General features: G+C 49.1%; 1 protein-coding gene across 3 annotated transcripts in view; it reads left to right on the top strand.

Annotated features, from left to right (window-relative positions):
- The window catches only part of RXRG (retinoid X receptor gamma), a 165,005-nt gene that overhangs the window by 122,296 nt on the left and 21,186 nt on the right, over positions 1–21,523 (top strand). For 2 of the 3 annotated variants that reach the window (XM_062193758.1, XM_062193757.1), the window contains 2 exons: positions 9,726–9,973; positions 19,537–19,681. In XM_062193758.1, the coding sequence (XP_062049742.1) occupies positions 9,755–9,973; positions 19,537–19,681 (364 nt within the window). In that variant the 5' untranslated portion in view covers positions 9,726–9,754. Of the gene's footprint in view, positions 1–9,725; positions 9,974–13,114; positions 13,350–19,536; positions 19,682–21,523 lie in introns of those variants that run through there. The other variant, XM_062193759.1, reaches the window with a different exon arrangement.

Genomic DNA, 21,523 nt, shown 5'->3' with positions numbered 1-21,523 from the left:
GCCAAGCATTGGATCGCAAAGGAGCAGGAAAGGCTGTCCTGGGAGTGGTACAGTGCAGCGCACGATGGGGCTAGGATTTTTTTTTTTAGATTTATTTATTTTATTTGAAAGGCAGAGTTACAGAGAGGCAGAGGCAGAGAGAAGAGAGAGAGGTTTTCCATCTGCTGGTTTACTCCCAGATGGCCACAACGGCCAGAGCTATGCCTGTCCGAAGCCAGGAGCTTCTCCCAGGTCTCCCATGCAGGTGCAGGGGCCCAAGGACTTGGGCCATCCTTCACTGCTTTCCTAGACTGTAGCAGAGAGCTGGATCAGAAGTGGAGCAGCTGGGACTGGAACCGGCGTCCATATGGGATGCCCGCACTGCAGACTGGGGCTTTAACCTGCTGCACCACAGCGCTGGCCCCGGGGCTAGGATTAGAATCCAGATCTGCTGCCTCTCCCCAGGCTCGAGTGTTACTTGCACCATTGCTAGCCATGTGCCCTTGGCAAGTTACTTGATTTCTCTGTGCTTGTACTTGTGCATCTGTACTGCAGGGATGATAAGCGTACGGACCTCCAAGCCGAATCGCTGGTATGAAGCGGGTTCAACTATGTTAAGTGCTCAGAAGCATGTTGGGCCCATGACAGTTGCTCAGTGAGTGTTTGCAGTTGTTGTAGTTTCTTACCAGAGAAGATGGCATTGAAGAGCCTTCACAGGCGTACTCAGTGGCTCACCTGTGTATTGAGAGCCAAGCAGGAAAAGCATGTGTGAGTCAGCGTCCCTGGGACAAAGAAAAGCGAGCCAGGTGTCTGAATAGCCCATGGTTGTCAGCCTTGGCACCACATCACTCCACAGGAGGGAGAAGGCTTGGCCTTGGTGTGTAATTGTTCCCACGGTGGGAGAGACCCTAGTGGTATAGGGCCCTGAGATGTTCCTGTGACTTCAGATGGATGGTCCTAACCCTGAGAATAGTAAGTTCTTAGCTCTGTCCTTTTCCCCACGGGCGACCACTAGCCATTGTCAATGATTCCTTACAAATTTCCAATCTATCCTGAAGAGGGTTGCTAGTGGAAGAGCGAACTCTGCAGCCTGGCACAGCAGCAAGGGGGTGGAAACACCAAGCATTTGCTCCTCGTCTGGCCAGTTAGGAAGACTGAGTACTTGACATTCTACTTTTATTGGCCGACGATGAGGTTGCTAAGCAACTTCCTTAGCTTGGTAAGAATTCTGTGGTTCTAAGTACCTTAGCCTCGCTTCTCTTTTTCAATAATCTCTCTCTCTCTCTCTCACTCTTGCTCTTGCTCTCTTTCACTCACACACACATACACACACACACATACACACATACTCAATTTATTGTTCAGAGATTTCAGTTCTGGCAAACATCAAGGATAGTGAACTTCTTTCTTATGCAAATAATTTCTGTTGGTGAACTCAACATCTAATTATATGTGTTCATTAACAAAAATTATTATATTCATCGATTAGTCAATGAATAATTTTGGGCAGATACTTGGCACAATGGTTAAGCTACTATAGTGGATGCCTACCTACAGTATCTGAGTGCCTGGGATTGAGTCCTGCTGGTGCTTGCTGTCCATTCCAGCTTCCTGCTAATGTGCACCCTGTGAGACAGCAGGTGCTGCTTCAGATACTTGGGCCCTTGCCACCCACGTGGGAGACTGATTGAGTTTCCATTTCTTGGCTTCAGCTTGGCCCAGCACAGGCTGTTGTGGGCATTTGGAACATGAACCACTGGATGAGAAATCTCTCTCTCTCTTTCACTGGGAACTCAAGATGAAGTCAGCATGGAGGACCTCTATGTCAGGCTCACACTTGTGGGGAAATTGGGGTCTGAGGTCCACAGGGGAAAGGCTGGGGTGGCTGGGAGGATGGAGAGGCACTTGGGGTTCGGAGAAATGACTAGAAACTAACCATTTAGGTAACTCAATGTTATAATCAATTGGCATGTCTTTAATATCATATGACAAAGGTTACTCTTTTTTTAAAAAAAAATATTTATTTTATTTCAAAGTCAGAGATCCAAAGCCAGGAGCTTCTTCTGGCTCTCCCACATGGGTGCAGGAGCCCAAGGACTTGGGCCATCTTCTACTGCTTTCCCAGGCCACAGCAGAGAGCTGGATTGGAAGTGGAGCAGCCGGGACTTGAACCAGCGCCCATGTGGGATGCTGGCACTTCAGGCCTGGGCATTAACCTGCTGCGCCCCCAAGGTTTACTCTTAACTGAGCATTTACTCTTCCTGGCTTGGGATAAGCCCTCTACATGTATACCTTTCTGTGATGTTCAAGGCAGACACAGTCCTTTCCTCCCTTTTACATTATGGGAAACAATTACAGCTGCTACCACCAGGCCAGTGGGCCCAGAAGCACCCAGTGGTCCTCTGTAGCAGGCATGTTTGTCTGACGTTATGGGGGAGGAAACTGCAGTTTCAAGGTCAAGTTCTTTGCTCAAGTTTACATGGCTGGAAAGTGGTGAAGCCTCGAGTCCAACCTTGGACTTGCTGGCTTCAGAGCTCTCGCCTGCTGCTCCATGGCACTGTCCTTCCGGAGCTGGTGGCCTCCGTGCATGCAGGGCCTGCAAAGGCACGGTCCTGCCACGCGCTCTGCATCTGCCCACCCCAGCTCTGGCTCCGGGGACACTCGAAGCATCACGATTGAACTGGGAAGGCCAAATGCCTCGAGGTCTAATGTGGACAAGGTATAACGGCAGGGAACCCTCAGCAAGGGGTCCCGCCTTTGCCCATTCCAGACACACCCCCGCCTGCCACTGCTCTTCCTCTTTTTCCATTCCTGGAAGCCATATTCTGCTGATGCTCATGAAGCCGGAAGGGAGTTTGGAGGCCACGGAGTATGATCTACTGGGGGTGAATGAGGCCCAGGAATGAGACATTTTTCTTGGGTCTGTTAGCAGGAGAGGTGGGGACCTCCCGAGAAACGTCTCTAGTGCTTCCCAGCAGATAAGCCATTTTTAATGAAATCATTGCCTGCATAAAGAGAATTAGCTCTGAAGAGCACGGAATTTGTACATTTTCTAGGCCTGCAGGCAGGCAGAGGGCCTGGAAGGTCTCAGGGTGCAGCGCCAGGGAGCCTGCGAGGCTGATGGGTTGTAGAGGCCAGGGGTCCAGCAACAGGGGACTGGGCTGAGAGACTGTCTCAGTCTCTGTGTGCTATTATAAGAAAATACCTCAGTCTGGGTAACTTATAAATTGTAGCAGTGACTTCCCGGTTCTGGAGGCTGCGAGTCCAGGATCAAGTCGCCAGCAGTTCAATGTCTGATAAGGGGCTCCTCTCTGCTTCCAATATGGCGCCCCTTTCAACACCTCACACGACAGAGGGGGCAAAAGGAAGCAAGCACTGTGTCCTCGCTTGCTGAAGAGACGGAGGGGCCAGGCAGCTCCCCGAAGCCTCTTTTAGTCCCACTCCTGTGGGTGGAGCCCTCCTGGCCAACTCACCTTTCAAAGACCGCTGCCCTTCGTACTGTCCCGTGGGATTCAAGTTCCGATGTGAACACTGCACAAACATGTGCATTGAAGCTGCAGCAGGGGCCGAAGGGGAGCATTAGAGAAAAACCTGACCTTAGATGTGCATGAGGCTTGCCCGGGGCTGAGGAACAGACAGAGCCCACCCTGGGCCAACTTCCAGTAAATACTACACACCCTTCTACCAGGAGCTGGCCGGGAAAACAAGGTCTCCTGTCCTTGTTCATCAACCCAAAGGCTTGGTAAGGAAGGGAAAGAAATAAGTCACACCCACGTTTCTAGAAAACCCACGGTGCCTTTTGGTGCTGGCTTTAGTGTCCATGTGGCTGGGGAACAAAAGTGGGGGAGTGTGAGGAGCTGATAAAAGTGTCATTGTAGGGGTGTGTAAGTGCCTATTTGTGAGAATGGGTTCAAGTTCCACCAAGAAACCCTTTTGTCATAAAAGTCATTGTTTTGCACCATAAATAGCAAAGCTATTTTCGTATTTCTAAGAATTACTGGATCATTTTGAGGGGCAAAGACCCAAAATATATTTGTATAAGATATATATTTCTTTTTTAAAAATTTTCTTATTTTTTTAATAAAGTACCCCACCTCCTGCAGGTCATTAACTCAGCAGATATAAACTATATCTTTAAAAGAAACCAAACTTGAACTTATTTCACTCTGTCTCAATAATGTACCAAACTTATCACTGCATTAAGTAGTCACACTTCCTTAATTTTTAACTAATCATAGTAACATGAACATCAACAAGGAACTCAGTTTCAAATCACTTTCACGTCATGATCTTTTATATTTGAAACACTCTGTAAACTTGTCAAAGTTCATATTTATAGATTTTTGTGTGTAGGTTGATGTTTCCTGAACATTGTTCTTTTTCATGACATTTTGTATATCAGGTATCCTTTGTGCTTAGACTGATTTTTTAAAAAGATTTATTTATTTATTTGAAAGTCAGAATTACACAGAGAGAGGAGAGGGAGACAGAGAGAGAGAGAGAGAGAGAGAGAGAGAGAGATCTTCTATCTGCTGCAATCCCAATTGGCTGCAATGACTGGAGCTGGGCCGATCCAAAGCCAGGAGCCAGGAGCTTCTTCCAGGTCTCCCACACAGGTACAGGGGCCCAAGGACTTGGGCCATCTTCTACTGCTTTCTTAGGCCATAGCAGAGAGCTGGATTGGAAGTGGAGCAGCTGGGACTCGAACCTGTGCCCATATAGGATGCCAACACTGCAGGCGGTGGCTTTACCCGCTACGTAACAGTGCCTGCCCCCAGACTGATTAGTTTTTTATGTCTTATGATTTACTTTTATTTTTATTTATTTATTTATTTATTTTTTTGACAGGCAGAGTGGACAGTGAGAGAGAGACAGAGAGAAAGGTCTTCCTTTTGCCGTTGGTTCACCCTCCAATGGCCGCCGCGGTAGCGCGCTGCGGCCGGCGCACCGCGCTGTTCCGATGGCAGGAGCCAGGGGCTTCTCCTGGTCTCCCATGGGGTGCAGGGCCCAAGGACTTGCGCCATCCTCCACTGCACTCCCTGGCCACAGCAGAGAGCTGGCCTGGAAGAGGGGCAACCGGGACAGGATCGGTGCCCCGACCGGGACTAGAACCCGGTGTGCCGGCGCCGCAAGGCGGAGGATTAGCCTGTTGAGCCACGGCGCCGGCCGATTTACTTTTATTTATTTGAAAGGCGAGAGAGAGAGAGAGAGAGAGAGAGAGAGAGGAGAGAGAGAGAGAGAGACTTTTCATCTGCTGGTTCCGCTGCAAATGCCCACAACAGCAGAGGCTGGGCCAGGCCAAAGCCAGGAACCTGGAACTCGGTCAGCTCGCCCACGTGGGCGGCAGGGACCCAACACTGGAGTTATCAGCTGCTGTCTCCCAGCGTCGGCATTAGCAGGAACCTGAGTGGGCACTCTGATGTGGGATGTGGGTATCCCAAGCAGTGGGTTAGCTGCCGAACCGCAGTCTCCACTCTCTGATTCTTTTTACAAAATGTTTCAAAACATTTGGGAGGAAGGGAAGGAGAGAGCAAGGAAGCCCATCTGCTGAGTCACTCCCTAGATACATACAATGACTAGGGCTGGTCCAGCGACAAAGCTGAAGCCAAAAACACAATCCGGGTATCAAATCACTGCTGCCTCCCAGAGTCTGCACTGACAGGGAACTGGGGTCAGGAGTCAGAGCTGGGAATGGAACCCAGGCACTCTGATGTGGTGTATAGGCATCTTAACTACGGGCTAAAAGCTTTTTTAAAAGCTTAAATAGCTATCTTTAGGAAGATAATTTTATATAAAAATTGGGAACCTAATCACTTGCTATAAACAGAAGGAAATTAGAAGAAAAAAAGTAAAACGATTAATATTTTCTAAGAGTCTGCCTACATCCCACAAAAATGTCCCTCCCCCCTGGTGGTGCAGGTGCCATCTCTTGGGAAGGCTCAGGTTGGTGGGAATGCAAGACTAACTCTGTCATTGCCTATCCCATTGTTCTAGGCCTGGCATGAGGCCTTGGGCTTGACCCCAGAGGTACAGCTCTAAAGGCTCAGTCTCACTGAGATCCGCTTAAAGCAGACTCAGAAGGAGAGTGGCAGGGCCCCTTGGTGTGTGTCTGGAAAGCCAGAGCTGGAGGGGAAAGTCAGTTTCCTTTGGATGGCTTGGCTGTGGGAGCAGGACAGCTGCCGTCCCAGTGGAATTCACGGCTCCTTACCCATCAAGTCAGGGCTGACTCCTAACTCACCTGTCACAGTTTATCTTAGTAACCAACTCAAGGTATGCAGACTTCGGCCTCTTTAAATGTCACAGCCTTCCAGGGCCTTAGAAGAGTTTAAAATTGTTCTTTCCGATCAGTGGCTGGCTGGGGAGATGTTTGTTTTTCCTGGTTGGAGTTCTTGGAAGCCGCCCTCTTCTCTCTCCTTCGGATGAACTTTCTGCTTGAGATCTCTTGGCAATTGAGTCATCCTGTGGTTTGTGATGTGAATGGCTCCTCAAATCATCTTTGCTGTCCTTGACAGCAAATGTAGGCGAGAGCATGGGCTTCAGATTGACAAGTGCGATCTAGGCTTTGCTGCTTACTACCTGGGCAATGCCAAGTACCATGCTAGGGTACTTGTCTCTTGGAAAAGACAGGGAAATAAACAAATATGGCAAGACAATGTAATGAGTGCTAAGACAGTAGTAAGAACAGATGACCAACTACTAGAAAACAATGATATCAGACCAGACCAAGAATGGCAAAGAGGGCTTCAGGAGGAGTTGACACTTGAATCAGACTTTGGGCAGACAATGGGAGTGGGGACAGGTGCTCCTGGAACTGAAAGCAGCAGAGGGGTGAGTTGGAACCCAGGTTTTCTCATCTGCAAAAGACCAAAGTAATCCTCCCTGGCTCACTGAGTTGATATGTGGAGACTGTCTGATGTTACTAAGGATGAAAAATAAATGCCTAACCTGTTAAGTTGAACTCCTTCACCATTGCCCTGTGTACCCACAGCCTGTGGTTTATCCTCAGTTGTGATACCTAGAACGTGGGGTCTTGGGTGTATCTGTTTATGAGACAGTGGTCCCTGATGGACTGAAACTCCCTAACAGAAGGACTAGAAGGCACAGCATCCTTGAATGTGAGTGTGACTTCTTGCCACTAGTAGAACTTCACTGAACTTGCCAAACCTCCAAGAGAAACTCCAGGTGGATGTTTTTGCAGAGAGATATTTATGTTTGAGAATAGTTTCTGGGGTTGGCGCTGTGGTGTAGGAGGTTAAGCCTCCACCTGTGGTGCCAGCATCCCATATAGGTGCCGGTTCGTGACCTGGCTGCTCTTCTTCCAATCCAGCTCTCTGCTTATGGCCTGGGAAAGCAGTGGAAGATGGCTTGAGTGCTTGGGCCCCCACATCCATTGTAGGAGACCTAGTGGAAGCTCCAGGAATCCTGGCTTCAGATCAGCCCAGCTCCGGCCATTGCAGCCATTTGGGGAGTGAACCAACTGGTGGAAGACCTTTCTCTCTGTCTCTCCCTCTTTCTGTCTGTAACTCTGCCTCTCCAATAAATAAATAAACATTTTTTTAAAGGCTTAGGAAAGTATCCTGCAAGTAGTAGGCACATTGCAGAGTTTGTAGAATGAATCCTGGAGCACACAAGGTGAGGCCCCAGACTGACTGTGCTCAGCACTGTATCGGCGTGGGGTGCTGTGTGACTCGTGGTAGGCATTTGAGAACTGGGTGTCTGCTCCAGCAGGCTGTGTAGACTGACTACTTAAGTCCTCTTCCTTTCTATCTGCGTGAACAACATGGATGCCGTAATTGGGCCAACTGCCACTACAAGGGGTCTTCACACAATTCATGGAGAAATGCATATTTTGAAAAAACTATTATGCACCTATTTCTAATTTTTTTGCATCAAGATAAACATACCTTTTTTCTCAAAGGTTTACTTATTTATTTGAAAGGCAGAGTCACAGAGAGAGGGGGAGAGACAGAGAGAAAGCGATCATTCATTTGCTGATTCACTCCCCAAATGGCCACGTTGGTCAGGGTTGGGCAAGGCTGAAGCAGAGGGCCAGGGGCTTTATCTGGGTCTCCTACATGGGTGCAGGGATCCGAGTACTTGGTCATCTTCCACTGCTTTCCCAGGTTCATTAGCAGAGAGCTGATCAGAAGTGGAGTAGCTGGGACTCAAACTGGTATCCATATGGGATACCAGGACTGTGGACAACAGTTTAACCCACTGTACCACAGCGCTGGCCCCTATAAGAAAAACTTTTAATTCCATTTTTCCACAAAGTTCTCAAGTACTTTGTATTTTGCTATTGTTTCTTTGCATATATTCTGCACTCCTGCTGCACCGGGATCCAGTGCTATGACTCAGGGTGGGCTGCTCCATTGTATTTTCCAGTCTCTGCTTTGCTGCTGCTGTTTTGTGTAGAGTTCTCTTCTACAGAGAATGTTCCATAACAGGTTCCTGAGGCTCCAGAGGGTGCCTTCCTTCACTTTTGTTTTTTTAAGATTTATTTATTTATTTATTTGAAAGTCAGAGTTACACAGAGAGAAGAGAGGCAGAGAAAGAGAGACAGAGAGAGACAGAGAGAGAGAGACAGAGAGAGAGAGACAGAGAGACGTCCTCCATCCGATGTTTCACTCCCCAACTGGCAGCAATGGCTAGAGCTGCGTGGATCTGAAGCTGGGAGCCAGGAGCTTCTTCCAGCTCCCCAACACGGGTGCAGGGGCCCAAGGACTTGGGCCACCCTCCACTGCTTTGCCAGGCCATAGCAGAGAGCTGGATTGGAAGAGGAGTAGCCAGGACTCAATGGTATGCCGGCGCTTCAGGCCAGGGAGTTAACCTGCTGTGCCACAGTGCCAGCCCCCTTCCTTCACTTTCATCTTGAGATAACCACTGGCTACAAGAGAATGAGGGCTCAATTGATCTGAGAAAAGTGGTACCAGATAGTCACCTGGCCAATGCTGCTGTCACACCCCTCAGTCCAGAGTCCATTCCCCAGACATCTGTGACCACAGCATCCTGCCTCCAGAGGCAGAAATGGTATCCCTAGGCTTGTCTTCCCAAGCTTTCCTGTGCTTCTTTGGCCTCTTTGGCCACAACACCATGCCCAGCCATTCCAAATCTCCTTCTGAGTGCTGGAGAGGTGGGTAGAAAAATAACCTTCTGGTCCTAAAGCTTTGAAAGATATGGTAATCCAGGCATATGGCAACATCCCCTGCCTTCTCCATCATCATTGTGGAATGAGACCCCCGGGGCTAGAACTGGGTTCTCTCCAGCTCTGATACCCATAATGTGGCATCTTAATAAATGCTTGTTGAATGTGGGTGAATGAATTTTAGCCTTGCCCTAATTCTCAGAGCAAGAAGAGTTTAGGGTGGGGAATTCTTGGGCAGCCCAGGCACCTGCTCACTTCACCCCTCACATTGCCTTGGCCACAGTAACTCAGGCCTGGGGAATTGTGTGCTGTGCCCTTGTTGCACTTGCTGTGTGTCCAGAGTGGACTCTAGATGAGTCTCCATAGAATGATAGCTTCACTGAGTACCTGTCCTAGGCAGGCCTTCTCTCCTCTTTGTCTTTTGCTTGCCTTTCTACTATCAGCTTCATGTAGGTATGAGCACTGAGTTCACAGATGTGCAGCTGTGGCTAAAAGGAGGGAAGAACACACGAGAAAAAAGTGGGGATGGGCCTGGGCCTCTGTCCCTGCAGGTGCGCCTCTGTGCTTCCCCCAACCTCTTGTCATCTGTTCTCTTTTACAGGCTCCCCTGGTCACACTGGCTCCACGTCCATGAGCCCATCAGCAGCCCTGTCCACAGGGAAGCCCATGGACAGCCACCCCAGCTACACGGACACCCCAGTGAGCACTCCACGGACTCTGAGTGCAGTGGGGACCCCCCTCAATGCCCTGGGTTCTCCATACCGAGTCATCACTTCTGCCATGGGCCCACCCTCGGGAGCACTGGCAGCCCCTCCAGGAATCAATTTGGTCGCCCCACCCAGCTCTCAGGTAGGCATCCTCCCTCTCAATGGGCTTTCCAGCCATGTTCACTGGATTCACCAGGCTGCTCCTGGAGCAGACTCAGCTCCCAGCAAGTGCCTAGTGTGTCTTGCTGGAGGGGTAGGGTTGCCTCTGCCGACTTCCCTGCAGGGCATTTATTCATCGATTCCTCAGGCTGGGGACTGACAACTCCTGTCCAGGAGGCTGTGGCCAATGCTGAGCCTGCCTTGTGGTTTTGGTCTAAGTCATCAGAGTGGTGGACCCCCTTTATTCTTCTTAAGTCAGTAATGAGCATCTAGTGAGTCCATGGTGTGCCACATGCTCTTGTTAAGGGACATTCAGAAATAATCAGGACATGGTCTTTGCTCTTTGTGAGCTTACAGCTGATGGGGAATAGGCAGGTGCTGTACTTGGAAAAATGCAGAAGAAGGCAGACTATGCAGCATACCTATTGCCTCTGAGGCTATGGAAACTGCTTTAATTCCAGGTGCCTTCTGCCATGACAGGGGGAGGGGATATGGTAGACACTGAGTTGCTGCCCTGCAAAGCCTACAGGATGGCCAGGCGTCCTTTCACTCTTTCCTGCAATGCCCCCCAAGAGCATCACCTCCCCCCTTCCCCTCCCCTCCCCCCAACCCTGTAGGTTGGCGTTTGTTGCATAATAAACAATCCTAAGCTCACAGTGGCTTACCAAAACAGAACAGACATTTACCTTCTTGTTCACAAGACTGAACTAGGCTAGGATGGCTTTGCTTCAAGTGGTGGGTGAGCTGGGCTCAGCTGTGGGCTGGACATGTGTCCCTCATGTCCCAGACAAAGGGAGCAGCAGTTTCCTGGGCTGTTCTTTCCTCATGGTGTCTCACAGCAGGCCAAAAGGCCAAACCCCATCAGCAAGCCCAGGGAAGCCTCTGCTCACACATGCCCAGTGCCACCACACTGGCCTATGACAATCATGTGGCTGCTTCCAACATCTCTGGGCCAGGGGGATGGCTGTGTCTAACCCCATGAGAAGTACTACAGAGACATGGTGTAAGGGATGTGAAGAATTTGGCCCAATAATCTCATCTACCACACCTTCCCCCCTCCCTGGATTTCAGTCAGGGACCCCACTGATTCAATGCTTCTAAGGGTATTTTGGATGATCCTAATCTAAATAGGCAGATTGAGTCTAGCAGGTGCACCTTTCCCAGGCAGGTGGGCATCACCAACTCAGGTGAAGGTTCAGAATAAAACAAAAGGACCAACCTGCCTCTGAGCAAAAGAGCACTTTCCTGCCCAGTGACCCCCCACGATGGGACATCACTTTTCCCCTGCCTATGGAGGTGAAACATTGGCTGTTCGCGGGTCTCACATCTGCTGGCCTTGAGACGCTGCCATTTGCTCCCCTGGGACTCCAGCTTGCCCACTCCACTGTGGACCTAGGGTTTGTGAACCTCCTTATTCCCATTAGATAACTTCTTAATAGATGTGTGTGAGTGTACTTGCACATACACACACACACACACACAAACACGGGGAGGGGAGGAGAGAGAGAGAGAGCGAGTGAGCCTATTGGTCCTGCTTCCCTAGAGGATACTAACACAGTTCTGAAGCCAGCTTGGAATTTAGGTCACGAAGACATGGTGGGATTTCCCCTTGTACCTGTAGTATTTCCCACTCATACAGAAGAAACTTGGACACCATGCCTAGACTCTCTCCTGGGATACCTCACATGTTAGGTATGTGACAGCAAAGCCATGGGGAGTCACAGAATCTTAGAGGCAAGAAGAACCTCAAATATTTGTTGCTCCTTGGATTAGAGGTAATCCATCGTAGTGATTACAGGAGCTGGGGCCAGGTGAGTGACACAAGTGAGTGAGTGAATGAAGCTGCTGAGGACTGTAGGATGCCATTAGATTCAAAGATTTTAAAGCACTCCAAAAACTCAGTAAAGGACTTCTGTGGGTCACATGTGGTCAGCCTTTTCCACCCCAATTGAGAATCGAATGGTTCTTATCTGTAGGATCTTTTGAAAATACACATTTCTCCCCCACCTTGTATTTTGACCCTTGTGCAGATTGCAAAAGCCCCAGCCCTGTCTAGGCAGGGATCCCTCATCCTGCCTGAATCCTTTGTTCCACAAATGAAGTAGCCAGGCTTGGTGAGCTCAGGTGATTTGTCAGCAACACAGGCAGGATCAGAACTGCGGCCTCCTGACTCCTGGCTCTGCATTCCTGATGCTGCATCCACCTAACGCTGACGTGGGCAGTGGTCTTCCCATTGGCTGCTATGGGTTCAACAATGGGTAATCAGTGTTCCCCAGGGACCTTGTGGGGGCAGTGGCCACATTGTTGCAGATAAGTTGCAATATGAGGGTGTAGTTACTGTCAGAGATGTATGGGCAGAGCTCAAGGGGAGCAGAGAGTGGGGATGTAGGAACTGCCCATCCACACTCCTTGATCCCATGAGAGAAGGCTCCCCAGAGGAGAGAGGACCAGGCATCAGCCATGGCCACTCGCACCCACGGGCACCAGCAGAGCTCCTGCTACCCTCTCCTCCAGCATGTGTGAGGTCTGATTATTCCTTTCTCTCTCTGAGTGGGTCCCAGGAGGGTAAGTTAAAGCCAGTAGTTAGAAACAGAAAGATACATCCAAGTTCTTAGATGAATGCATGATTTACAAAGGGCATTAACCTTGGCTCAAGAAAACTACGAGGACCTGCAACACAGCAGGATCTACTTGGTGCTGCCCTGGGTTAAGGGGACAAGCATTGAACAAGGTGACTAAAGTCTTTGCTTCTTGTGGCAATCACACAGTAGCAGGCAAGACAGTCACACACCTAAAGAACAAACAAGATTGTTTCAAAGACCAAACATTTTATGAAGAAGCAAAACAAGGTGAAGTGAGAGAGAGAGAGAGAGAGTGGCAGGGCCCATGGGTAGGAAGTGGGCAAGGCAGTGTTCCTCTGAGGCCACTTTTAGCAACCATACTCAAGTCTGATTGGGCCAAACCTGGCCAGTAAATTCATCTCCGTGGCCGTGTGAGTGACAGGGCCGCTATTCCTGGACTGTATGTCTGTACAGAGGCTTTAGGGTTGAAAGGTCAGCTGAAAGCTTTGGGCTTGGCCAACCGGGCTGTGTGCAGAGGCCGAGGCCACCTTTGACTTTGGGAAGCTATATTAAGCTTGCCAAGTGCTGGGGCAAGCTCAGCAGCCTCTGATACCGAGCTGTGTTCCGAGCTTGGGCTCCGGAGCTCATGGCAGCAGGACTTCCCCCAGTGGGCCGGTGACACAGGACAACAGGCCTTGGTGTGGGGAGCCACTGTGAGTGGTGCTTGGGACAAACTGGACAGACGGTTCCCATGTGTCCTACCATCCCAGCCCAGGCCCAGGCTCCTCCGGTGAGCCGGTAAGTGCAGATGGGGGGGTTGGGGGGATGGGAGGGGGAAGGTATGTGTGGGGAGAGAGGGCCCCAGAGTGGGAGCAGCCGGCCGGTGTCCCACTCTGTGCTCTGTCATTCTGCTGTTTGGGTTTCTCTCTCTCTCTGCTCTGGCTGGGCTTTCGGTTTTGAAGAGTGAAGAGAACAGAACCAGCATGATGGAGGCAGAGACCCCGCAAACCTTTGCAAGCCACTTTTTGTTTCAGTTTCCTTTTCTCTCCTGTGGGGTTACAAATCCTGGCCCTGATTACTGGGCAGGGATTTTTTCACGACCAGCAGAGGAGATGTGGATTTGAAAAACCATGGCTTAAGCTCCACAGTGCTCTATGGCAGTAAGCTGGCTTTGGTGTTGCTCATTGGGGTGTACTACACACCTAGGTAGACCCTGATTTAGGTTTACTGTATTGCGACAAAGTTCTAGGGCAATCCATTTCAAGAAGCACTCATTGAACCAGGCCCAGTACTAGGCACTCAGAGACCCCTACCCCCCCCCCCCCCCAAAAAAAAAAAGTAAGATTCAGTCTCTGCTCTGGGAGGCATCTAGGGGAAGATAGCAATCCCCAAACATACTGAACATATAATTGGGAAGTTCTTAGGTAGCTTTCAAATCTAGGGATCTAGCTACATTCTGAGTGTGTGTATGAGTGTGTGTGAGTGTGTTTGGGTGTGTGAGTGTGTGAATGTGTGTGTAGGAGTGTGTGTGTGAGTGTGGGTGAGAGATGAAGCCGGATGTTTGTCAGTGTGATGTCTGCAGACAGGACTCTAAACAGCCCCTATATGTCTTCTCCCCTCCCTGAACCCTGCTTACTGACCTGGGTTCTGTCCTTGGTAATTGCTGCATAGGTATTTATTGGTAACTGAATTATTATCCTTTCAAACCTGTTTGCATTTTTATAGAGAATATTTAGATAATTAAAATTGCAAATGTTAGAGCTGGAATAGACCTTAAAGGTCATCCAGCCTGATGATGAAAACAAATTAAGCCATAAAGTCTCTGCTTCCAATGAAAGTGTATTTGGAAGCCCAACATACATGCTAACTAAAAACAGACCTGGGTGAAGCAGGGCAGCAGATGAGGGGCCTCCACTTCCCTCTGCCCCCTCCCCCAGCTGCTGCACAGCCCTCTCTCCCTCCGCCAGTTTGAAAACCACTCATCTCAAAATGAGGAAACGGAGTGTCTGTCGAGTGAAGGGACCAGGTCAAGACCACAGAGTGAGGAAGGAACAGGTCCAGACAGGAACGCAGGCCCAGGGGCCAGGCTCATTACTCCTCGAGACATAGTTATGGAATGAGATTAAAGGGATGCTACCGTGAGGAGTCTGCACCCTGGGACAGGAGCACCTGCTTGCAGCCTGGCTGTTTGTGGAATTTGGGCTGAAGACAGTTCAGAAATGTGGGACCTGATGTGCAAGCATGCAGGAAGCATTGGGTCGCTGGCTGGATCTGCACAGGGCAGCCAGCCAAGCCAGCAGCCAAGCACATTTCTATCCTGTTTTCAGGGAGCAGCCAGCCTGTGTGCAGGGGCAGGTGGGACCATGTGGTGAATCTTGGCTCTAAAGTGCCTCTTCCAGCAGGGCTGCTTCTAATGGAACAAGACAGCAGGGGTTTGGGGCCTCTGAGCAAGGCAGTTAATGGGTTTGTGCTCTAATGGTTGCCTCAGATCTCATCTGCCATTGCTCTGAGCCCACACAAAGCCCAAGCCAGCCAGAGAGATGGACAGAAGAGAGAACGTCCACTCACCTGTCCCAGCCTCCCTCTCTTACCACTGTCCTGACTCATGAAGAGTAGCTGTGTTGGGGAAGGACTGCTCACTCTGATCAGGGAGAGGGTGCCCCAAAGAAAGTCTTCCCTTTCAGGAGTTGCTGGCCAATGCCTGAAGTGCACGGGAAGCTGCTAGGGCAGATGAGAACTGAGAATCTCCTGCCACTCAAGACAGACAGTGTGATGAAGGAAGAGCAATTACCTGGGAACCAAGACCCTGCTGTTCTTTGTACCCCCAGGTCTAACTCAGACCTGGCAAGGAACCTCACCTGGTACCTAACCAGGTACAGTAGCCTTGGGTGTCTCCTCTGACCTCTTCTCATGCTGCTGTCTCATTCGGTTCACCGAGGTAGTTTCAAGGGCATTTTTTCCTTGCCGCAAACCTGCAGTGGCTCTTTACTGCCTCCCAAACTATATCCATCTTCCTAGCAATCAAGGCTCCAGGCTCTGTTGCCACCCTCCTCTCCCAGCCATCCTCTGGATACACCAGCTCCACAAACATCAGGCTTCTCTCTGGGCTTCTGCTCTCACAGCCTATTTCCCAACATTGGCCCATCCAAATCCTATCTGTTTTTGAAGATTTCAAGCCCCGGCTGAAATGCCACCTCTTTTAGGAAGTCTTCCTTGGTCTCGATAGTATGCAATCTTTCCTTCCTATACTACCCCAGACTGACTTTGAGTCTCATTAGTGGCCAGTTCCTTGAGGTGGGTTCCTGTGTCTTTTTTCTTTTGGTTACCTCCATGGTATTTCTGAATGAACAAATGAATATGCCACTTTCAGGCTGATTTCCCTCATTTGGAAAATAGGAAGACCCCTTTGGTTGTGTGGAGATTGGAAGAACACATTAGCACACAGCAGTCTTGGCATAGATGGTGGCAATGATTCTTTTTTTCCTTTTTTTTAAAAAAAAAAAAAATTATTTATTTGAAAGGCAGAGTTACAGAGAGGCAGAGGCAGAGGTGGAGAGAGAAGGGGGGGTCTTCCATCCACTGGTTCACTCCCAAATTGGCCACAATGGCTAGAGCTGCGCCTATCTGAAGTCAGGAGCCAGGAGCTTCCTCCAGATCTCCCACGCGGGTGCAGGGACCCAAGGACTTGAATCATTTTCTACTGCTTTCCCAGGCCACAGCAGAGAGCTGGATCAGACGTGAAGCAGCCGGGACTTGAACTGGCACCCATATGGGATGCTGGCATTGCCAGCAGCTTTATCTGCTACACCACAGCGCCAGCCCCTGGCAATAATTCTTCTGTGGTCGCTGTGGCCTGGTGACAGTGGAGCTGACCCTGCTGGAGATGGAGTGGAGGAGTAGGAATTTAGGTTCTCTGGAGTCCCAGGTGATGGTAACCTCCTGTGTTTATTCCCCTTGAGCTTGCTTGTCTGTCTGAGGATTTGGGAACAGAGCCAAGGTCAGCTGGAGTACTTGCTCCATGGGGTCGTCTGACCTTCCATTTCATGGGGTGGATCTAAGTGCTAATTTCTGTTTGAGCCACTTAGGAAAAGTTGTTGCCTAAAATCACACTGACAGAATTCCCATCACAACAGTGGTCCTTAACCCTGGCTGCACATTAGCATCATCTGGTGCACTTAAGCAAATGCCAGTACCAACAGATGTACTGAGCCAGTCTCTAGGCAGGGGCCCTAGCCATCGGTTTTTACAAAGCTCATTTGTGTGTGTCCAGGATTGAGAATCTCTGTACTACACCAAATTAGAACAAAATACTGGTCACAGATTCCAGATGTTGTGTCTTAAACCTGTATGAAAAAGCAGTAGGGAGGACAGCTGTTTGGTCTAGTGGTTAAGGTGCCTACATCTGTGGGCAAGTGTTGAGCATAGCGGTTACGATGATGTTTAGGACACCTGCATTCCATATTGGAATTCCTGGGTTGGAGTCCTGGCTCTGTTTCTAACTCCAGCTTTCTGCTAATGTGCACCCTGGGAGGCAGCAAGTTACGGCTCAAGTAATTGGTCCCTACCACCCATGTAGGAAACCTAATCATGTTGCTGGCTTCTCTGGTCTTTGCCTGGCCCAGTCCCTGCTATTGTGGTCATTTGGTGAGTAAATCAGTGGATGGGACTATCTCTTTATTTCTCTGTCTCTTTCTTTCTTTCTTTCTGTTTCTCTGCATTTCAAATAAATACATGAGTATTTTTAGAAATCCCCACATTCTATATCAGAGTACATGGGTTTGATACCCAGCTCCTAACTCCAGATTTTTGCTAAAGCAGACCCTGAGAGGCAGCAGGTGGTACCTGTTGGGTCCCTGTCACTCCTGAATTGAGTTCCTGGCTCCTGGCTTCAGCCTGGTCAAGTCTCAGAGCACTGTGGGGCGCAGACCAGTGAATGAGAGCTCTGCTTGTCCATCTGTCTCTCTGCCCCTCAAGTAGGTAAACTTTTGAAACATTTATAAAGGAGCAGAAGAGAATATTCTCCCATCAAATATGTGTTTCCATCCTCTATACAAATTATTTTTTAAAAATTCCTGGTGACTTTGATTCCAAAGGAAGGCACTGAAGGCAGGGTCTTCCATTTTGTATCCCCCATGGCATTTAACCCAGAGCCTCTGTCCACCCACCGTGCTTAGTGAATTGAAAACCTGGTAAATTTAGAAGGAACCTAACTCCTGCTCCATTGTTGTTTATGTTTTATTGATCACTCCTTCTATCCCAAAAACCTTAAATAGAGATGAAAATCCTACCTTTGGGTCAGTTTGAGAAGTACAGTCACTCTGGTTGCATGATTCAAATTCAGACAGACATAGGAAGTCAGGGCCCACCCCCCACCCTCAGCCCCCAGCTATTTATCAGATGTCTCTACAGGACACCTACACACATGCATACTTTCTTTTTTTTTTAAGATTTATTTATTTGAAAGTCAGAGTTACACAGAGAGGAAGGAGAGGCAGAGAGAGAGAGAGAGAGGGAGAGAGGAAGAGAGAAAGAGAGAGTTCTTCCATCTGTTGGTCCACTCCCCAACTGGCTGCATTGGCTGGAGCTGCACCGATCTGAAGCTAGGAGCCAGGAGCCTCCTCGGGGTCTCCCACATGGGTGCAGGGAGGGGCCCAAGGACCCAGGCCATCTTCCACTGCTTTCCCAGGCTACAACAGAGAGCTGTATTGGAAGAGGAGCAGCCAGGACCTGAACCAGCACCCATACGGGACGCAGGCATTACAGGCCAGGGCTTTAACCCGCTGCACCACAGCGCCAGCCCCACACATGCATACTTTCACCACCTTCATTTAAACCAACTTGTAAGTTTTCTCAATCTTTGTACATGCTCTGACTCCTCTAAGAAATTGTGCACATTTGAGGAATGGCAGACATACCTTCTAGGTTTGGTGCCTCCTTTCACAGCCCTTAGAATGTTGCTCTATAACATGGCCCTCAGAAATAGTGCCCATTGGATGACTGGTTCATGTTTATTTGACTTGTTTCCTTTGATGGCTATAAAACAGTTATCTGAGTTACCTCCTGCAGCATCTTTTATCTCCCCAGGAGCACTGGGCAGCTCAGAGCTGACGGTGGGGAGGTAACATTTACTTGTGATAAGGATAAGGGAAAAGATCATATATTCAGTCTTTCCAGTCTATCAGCTCCATTCTTTGTACTGGGCCCCACGTCAAGCTCTGGGCAGAAAAGGTATGGTGTCTGGCTCTACAGGTTTTATAATTTCATGGGAAGACACCCTGTTGGTTACAAACATGGTTCAAAACCATGATCTGGAGCTTTCTACCCAGTTTTTGGTGCCATTGCAATGATTTGTATGTCAAGGTTAGCATTTTCATTGGGCTCATAAAGATTATCATTGCACACCCCTTCTCTTCCATTTACTGTGAACTCCTGCTGGGTGTGCATTTGTGTTTGCTTTTGTACCCCAGAGCCTGGCACAGTGCCTGGTGTGGTGGATGCTCAGAGAATGTCTACTGATTGACTAATGAATGGATTTGCATTTTCTACTTGGCTCTCTTAGAGTCTAAGTCTTTTGCCTGAGGGCTGCAACTCCTCTTGGAGCACTGCTGAATAGGCAGCCAGTAGTTGATAAAAAATTTAAAAATGCACAGCTGACATTGTACTAGGTGTACTGTTCAGCATGGATTTCTAGCTCGGTGAAACATGTGTGTTGAAAGAATAAAATTAGAGACTCTAATGGAGATGTGTTGTGATTTTAGCTTTAGGTTTTGGCTTCTGGAAATGATTTCCTTCCCCTCATGTCACCATTCTTTTTTCCCCTCTCTCTTAAATCCATATCGCAGGTAGGGAGTTTCACATGTTCTGTACTTGGGAATGAGTTCCTGAAATAGAACTTGTTTTTCTCCAGTAGGCCCTCACTGCATGGCCCTGAGGATTGGGTTTACCCTGGCTGTGTGCTTTATTGTGCTTTTTTTTTCTCTTGCAGCTAAATGTGGTCAACAGCATCAGCAGTTCAGAGGACATCAAACCCTTACCAGGGCTTCCTGGGATTGGAAACATGAACTACCCGTCCACCAGTCCTGGATCTCTGGTTAAACACATCTGTGCCATTTGTGGCGACAGATCCTCAGGTATGCACTGGACCCCGTGCCCTCCCAGCTGCCCATGGATGTGGTCCCAGGAAAGAGGCTTGCTCAGCACCCACCTGGATACTATGCATCTCGTGAAAGGGAAATGGCCCTTTAGGATGGTCCAGCTGGGGGCTAGCCTCTAAATTTCTGTCCCTGGCTTCACAGACTGCAGGCTCCATGAACTTATTTTGATGAAGATGTACTTATTTATTTTAAAGATTTAATTATTCATTTGTAAAAGTTTCTTCATTTATCTGAGTAGCAGAGTTACAGACAGAGAGAGAGAAAGATAGCAAGGTCTTCCATCTGCTGGTTCACTCCCCAAATGGCTACAATGGCCAGAGCTGGGCTGATCCAAAGCTAAGAGCCAGGAACTTTTTCCAGATTTCCCACATGGGTACTGGGGCCCAAGCACTTAGGCCATCTTCCATTGCTTTCCCAGGCCATCTGCAGAGCCCTGGATCAGAAGTGGAGTAGATGGGACTCGAATCGGCACATGCATGGGGTGCTGGAGTTACCCACTATGCCACAGTACCAACCCCCCTTAAAGATTTATTTTATTTATTTGAAAGGCAGAGTTACACACTGAGAGGGGGGACACACACACATACAGACATACACAAAGGAGGAGGAGGGGAGGGGGGAAGGGGAGGAAGAGGGAGAGGGAGAAATCAATCTTCTGTTTGCTGGTTCACTCCCCAAATGGCCACAACAGTTGGGGTTGGGCAAGTCTAAAGCCAGAAGCCGAGAACTCCAGCCAGGTCTCTCACGTGGGTGGCAGGGGTCCAAACACTTGAGTCATCTTTCACTGTATTCCCAGGCACGTTGGCAAGGAACTAGATCAGAATTGGAGCAGTAGGGACTCAGACCTGTATTAGATAATGGATGCTGATGTCATAGGTGGCATCTTAACTCGCGGCACCACAATGCCAGCCCCAAGTTTTATTTATTTGAAAGGCAGAATAAGGCCAGCACATGGCTCACTGAGCTAATCCTCTGCCTGCGGTGCCGGCACCCTGGGTTCTAGTCCCTGTAAGGGTGCCGGATTCTGTCCCGGTTGCTCCTCTTCCAGTCCAGCTCTCTGCTGTGGCCCGGGAGTGCAGTGGAGGATGGTCCAAGTCCTTGGGTCCTGCACCCGCATGGGAGACCAGGAGAAGCACCTGGCTCCTGGCTTTGGATCAGCGTGGTGCACCGGCCATAACAGCTATTTGGGGAGTGAACCAATGGAAGGAAGACCTTTCTCTCTCTCTCTCTCTCTGTCTAACTCTGCCTGTCAAAAAAAAAAAAAAAAGAAAAGAAAAGAAAAAAGAAAGAAAGGCAGAATAATAGAGGTGGTTGGGGGTAGTGGGGAGAGAAGCTCACTCACCAAATCACTGTAACAGCTAGGGTTGGGCCAGGTAGAAACCAGGAGCCTGGAGCTCCATCTGGGTCTCCCACATGGGCAACAGGACCTGAAATACTTGGTGAAATACTTGGGCTCTCATTTGCTGCCTCTCAGGTGCATTAGCAGGAAGCTGGGTAGGAAGCAGAGGCAGGACTTGATTCCAGGCACTCTGATGTGGGATTGGGCATCCCAAGAGGCATCTTAACTCACCGCACCACAACGTCTGCTCCCAGTCTCTATGATTTAAAAGCACAATTTTACTTTGGAAGGTTAGAGTCACTGAAACTGTTGGAAGCTCCTCTCTGGAGTGACACAACTGCATGTATATCTGGGAAAGAGAAGCTGTTGTGATTACCAAGCTAGATTTTCCTTAATTTTAAAAACATTATTTTTGATGATCATAAAAAAGCTCCAAATAAATAATTATAAAAGCAACATCCCAATATAAACACATTTAG

This window comes from Lepus europaeus, chromosome 5 (assembly GCF_033115175.1).
Source record: "Lepus europaeus isolate LE1 chromosome 5, mLepTim1.pri, whole genome shotgun sequence".
In the NCBI taxonomy this organism is placed as follows: Eukaryota; Metazoa; Chordata; class Mammalia; order Lagomorpha; family Leporidae; genus Lepus; species Lepus europaeus.
This window is presented reverse-complemented; position numbering and strand designations above follow the sequence as displayed.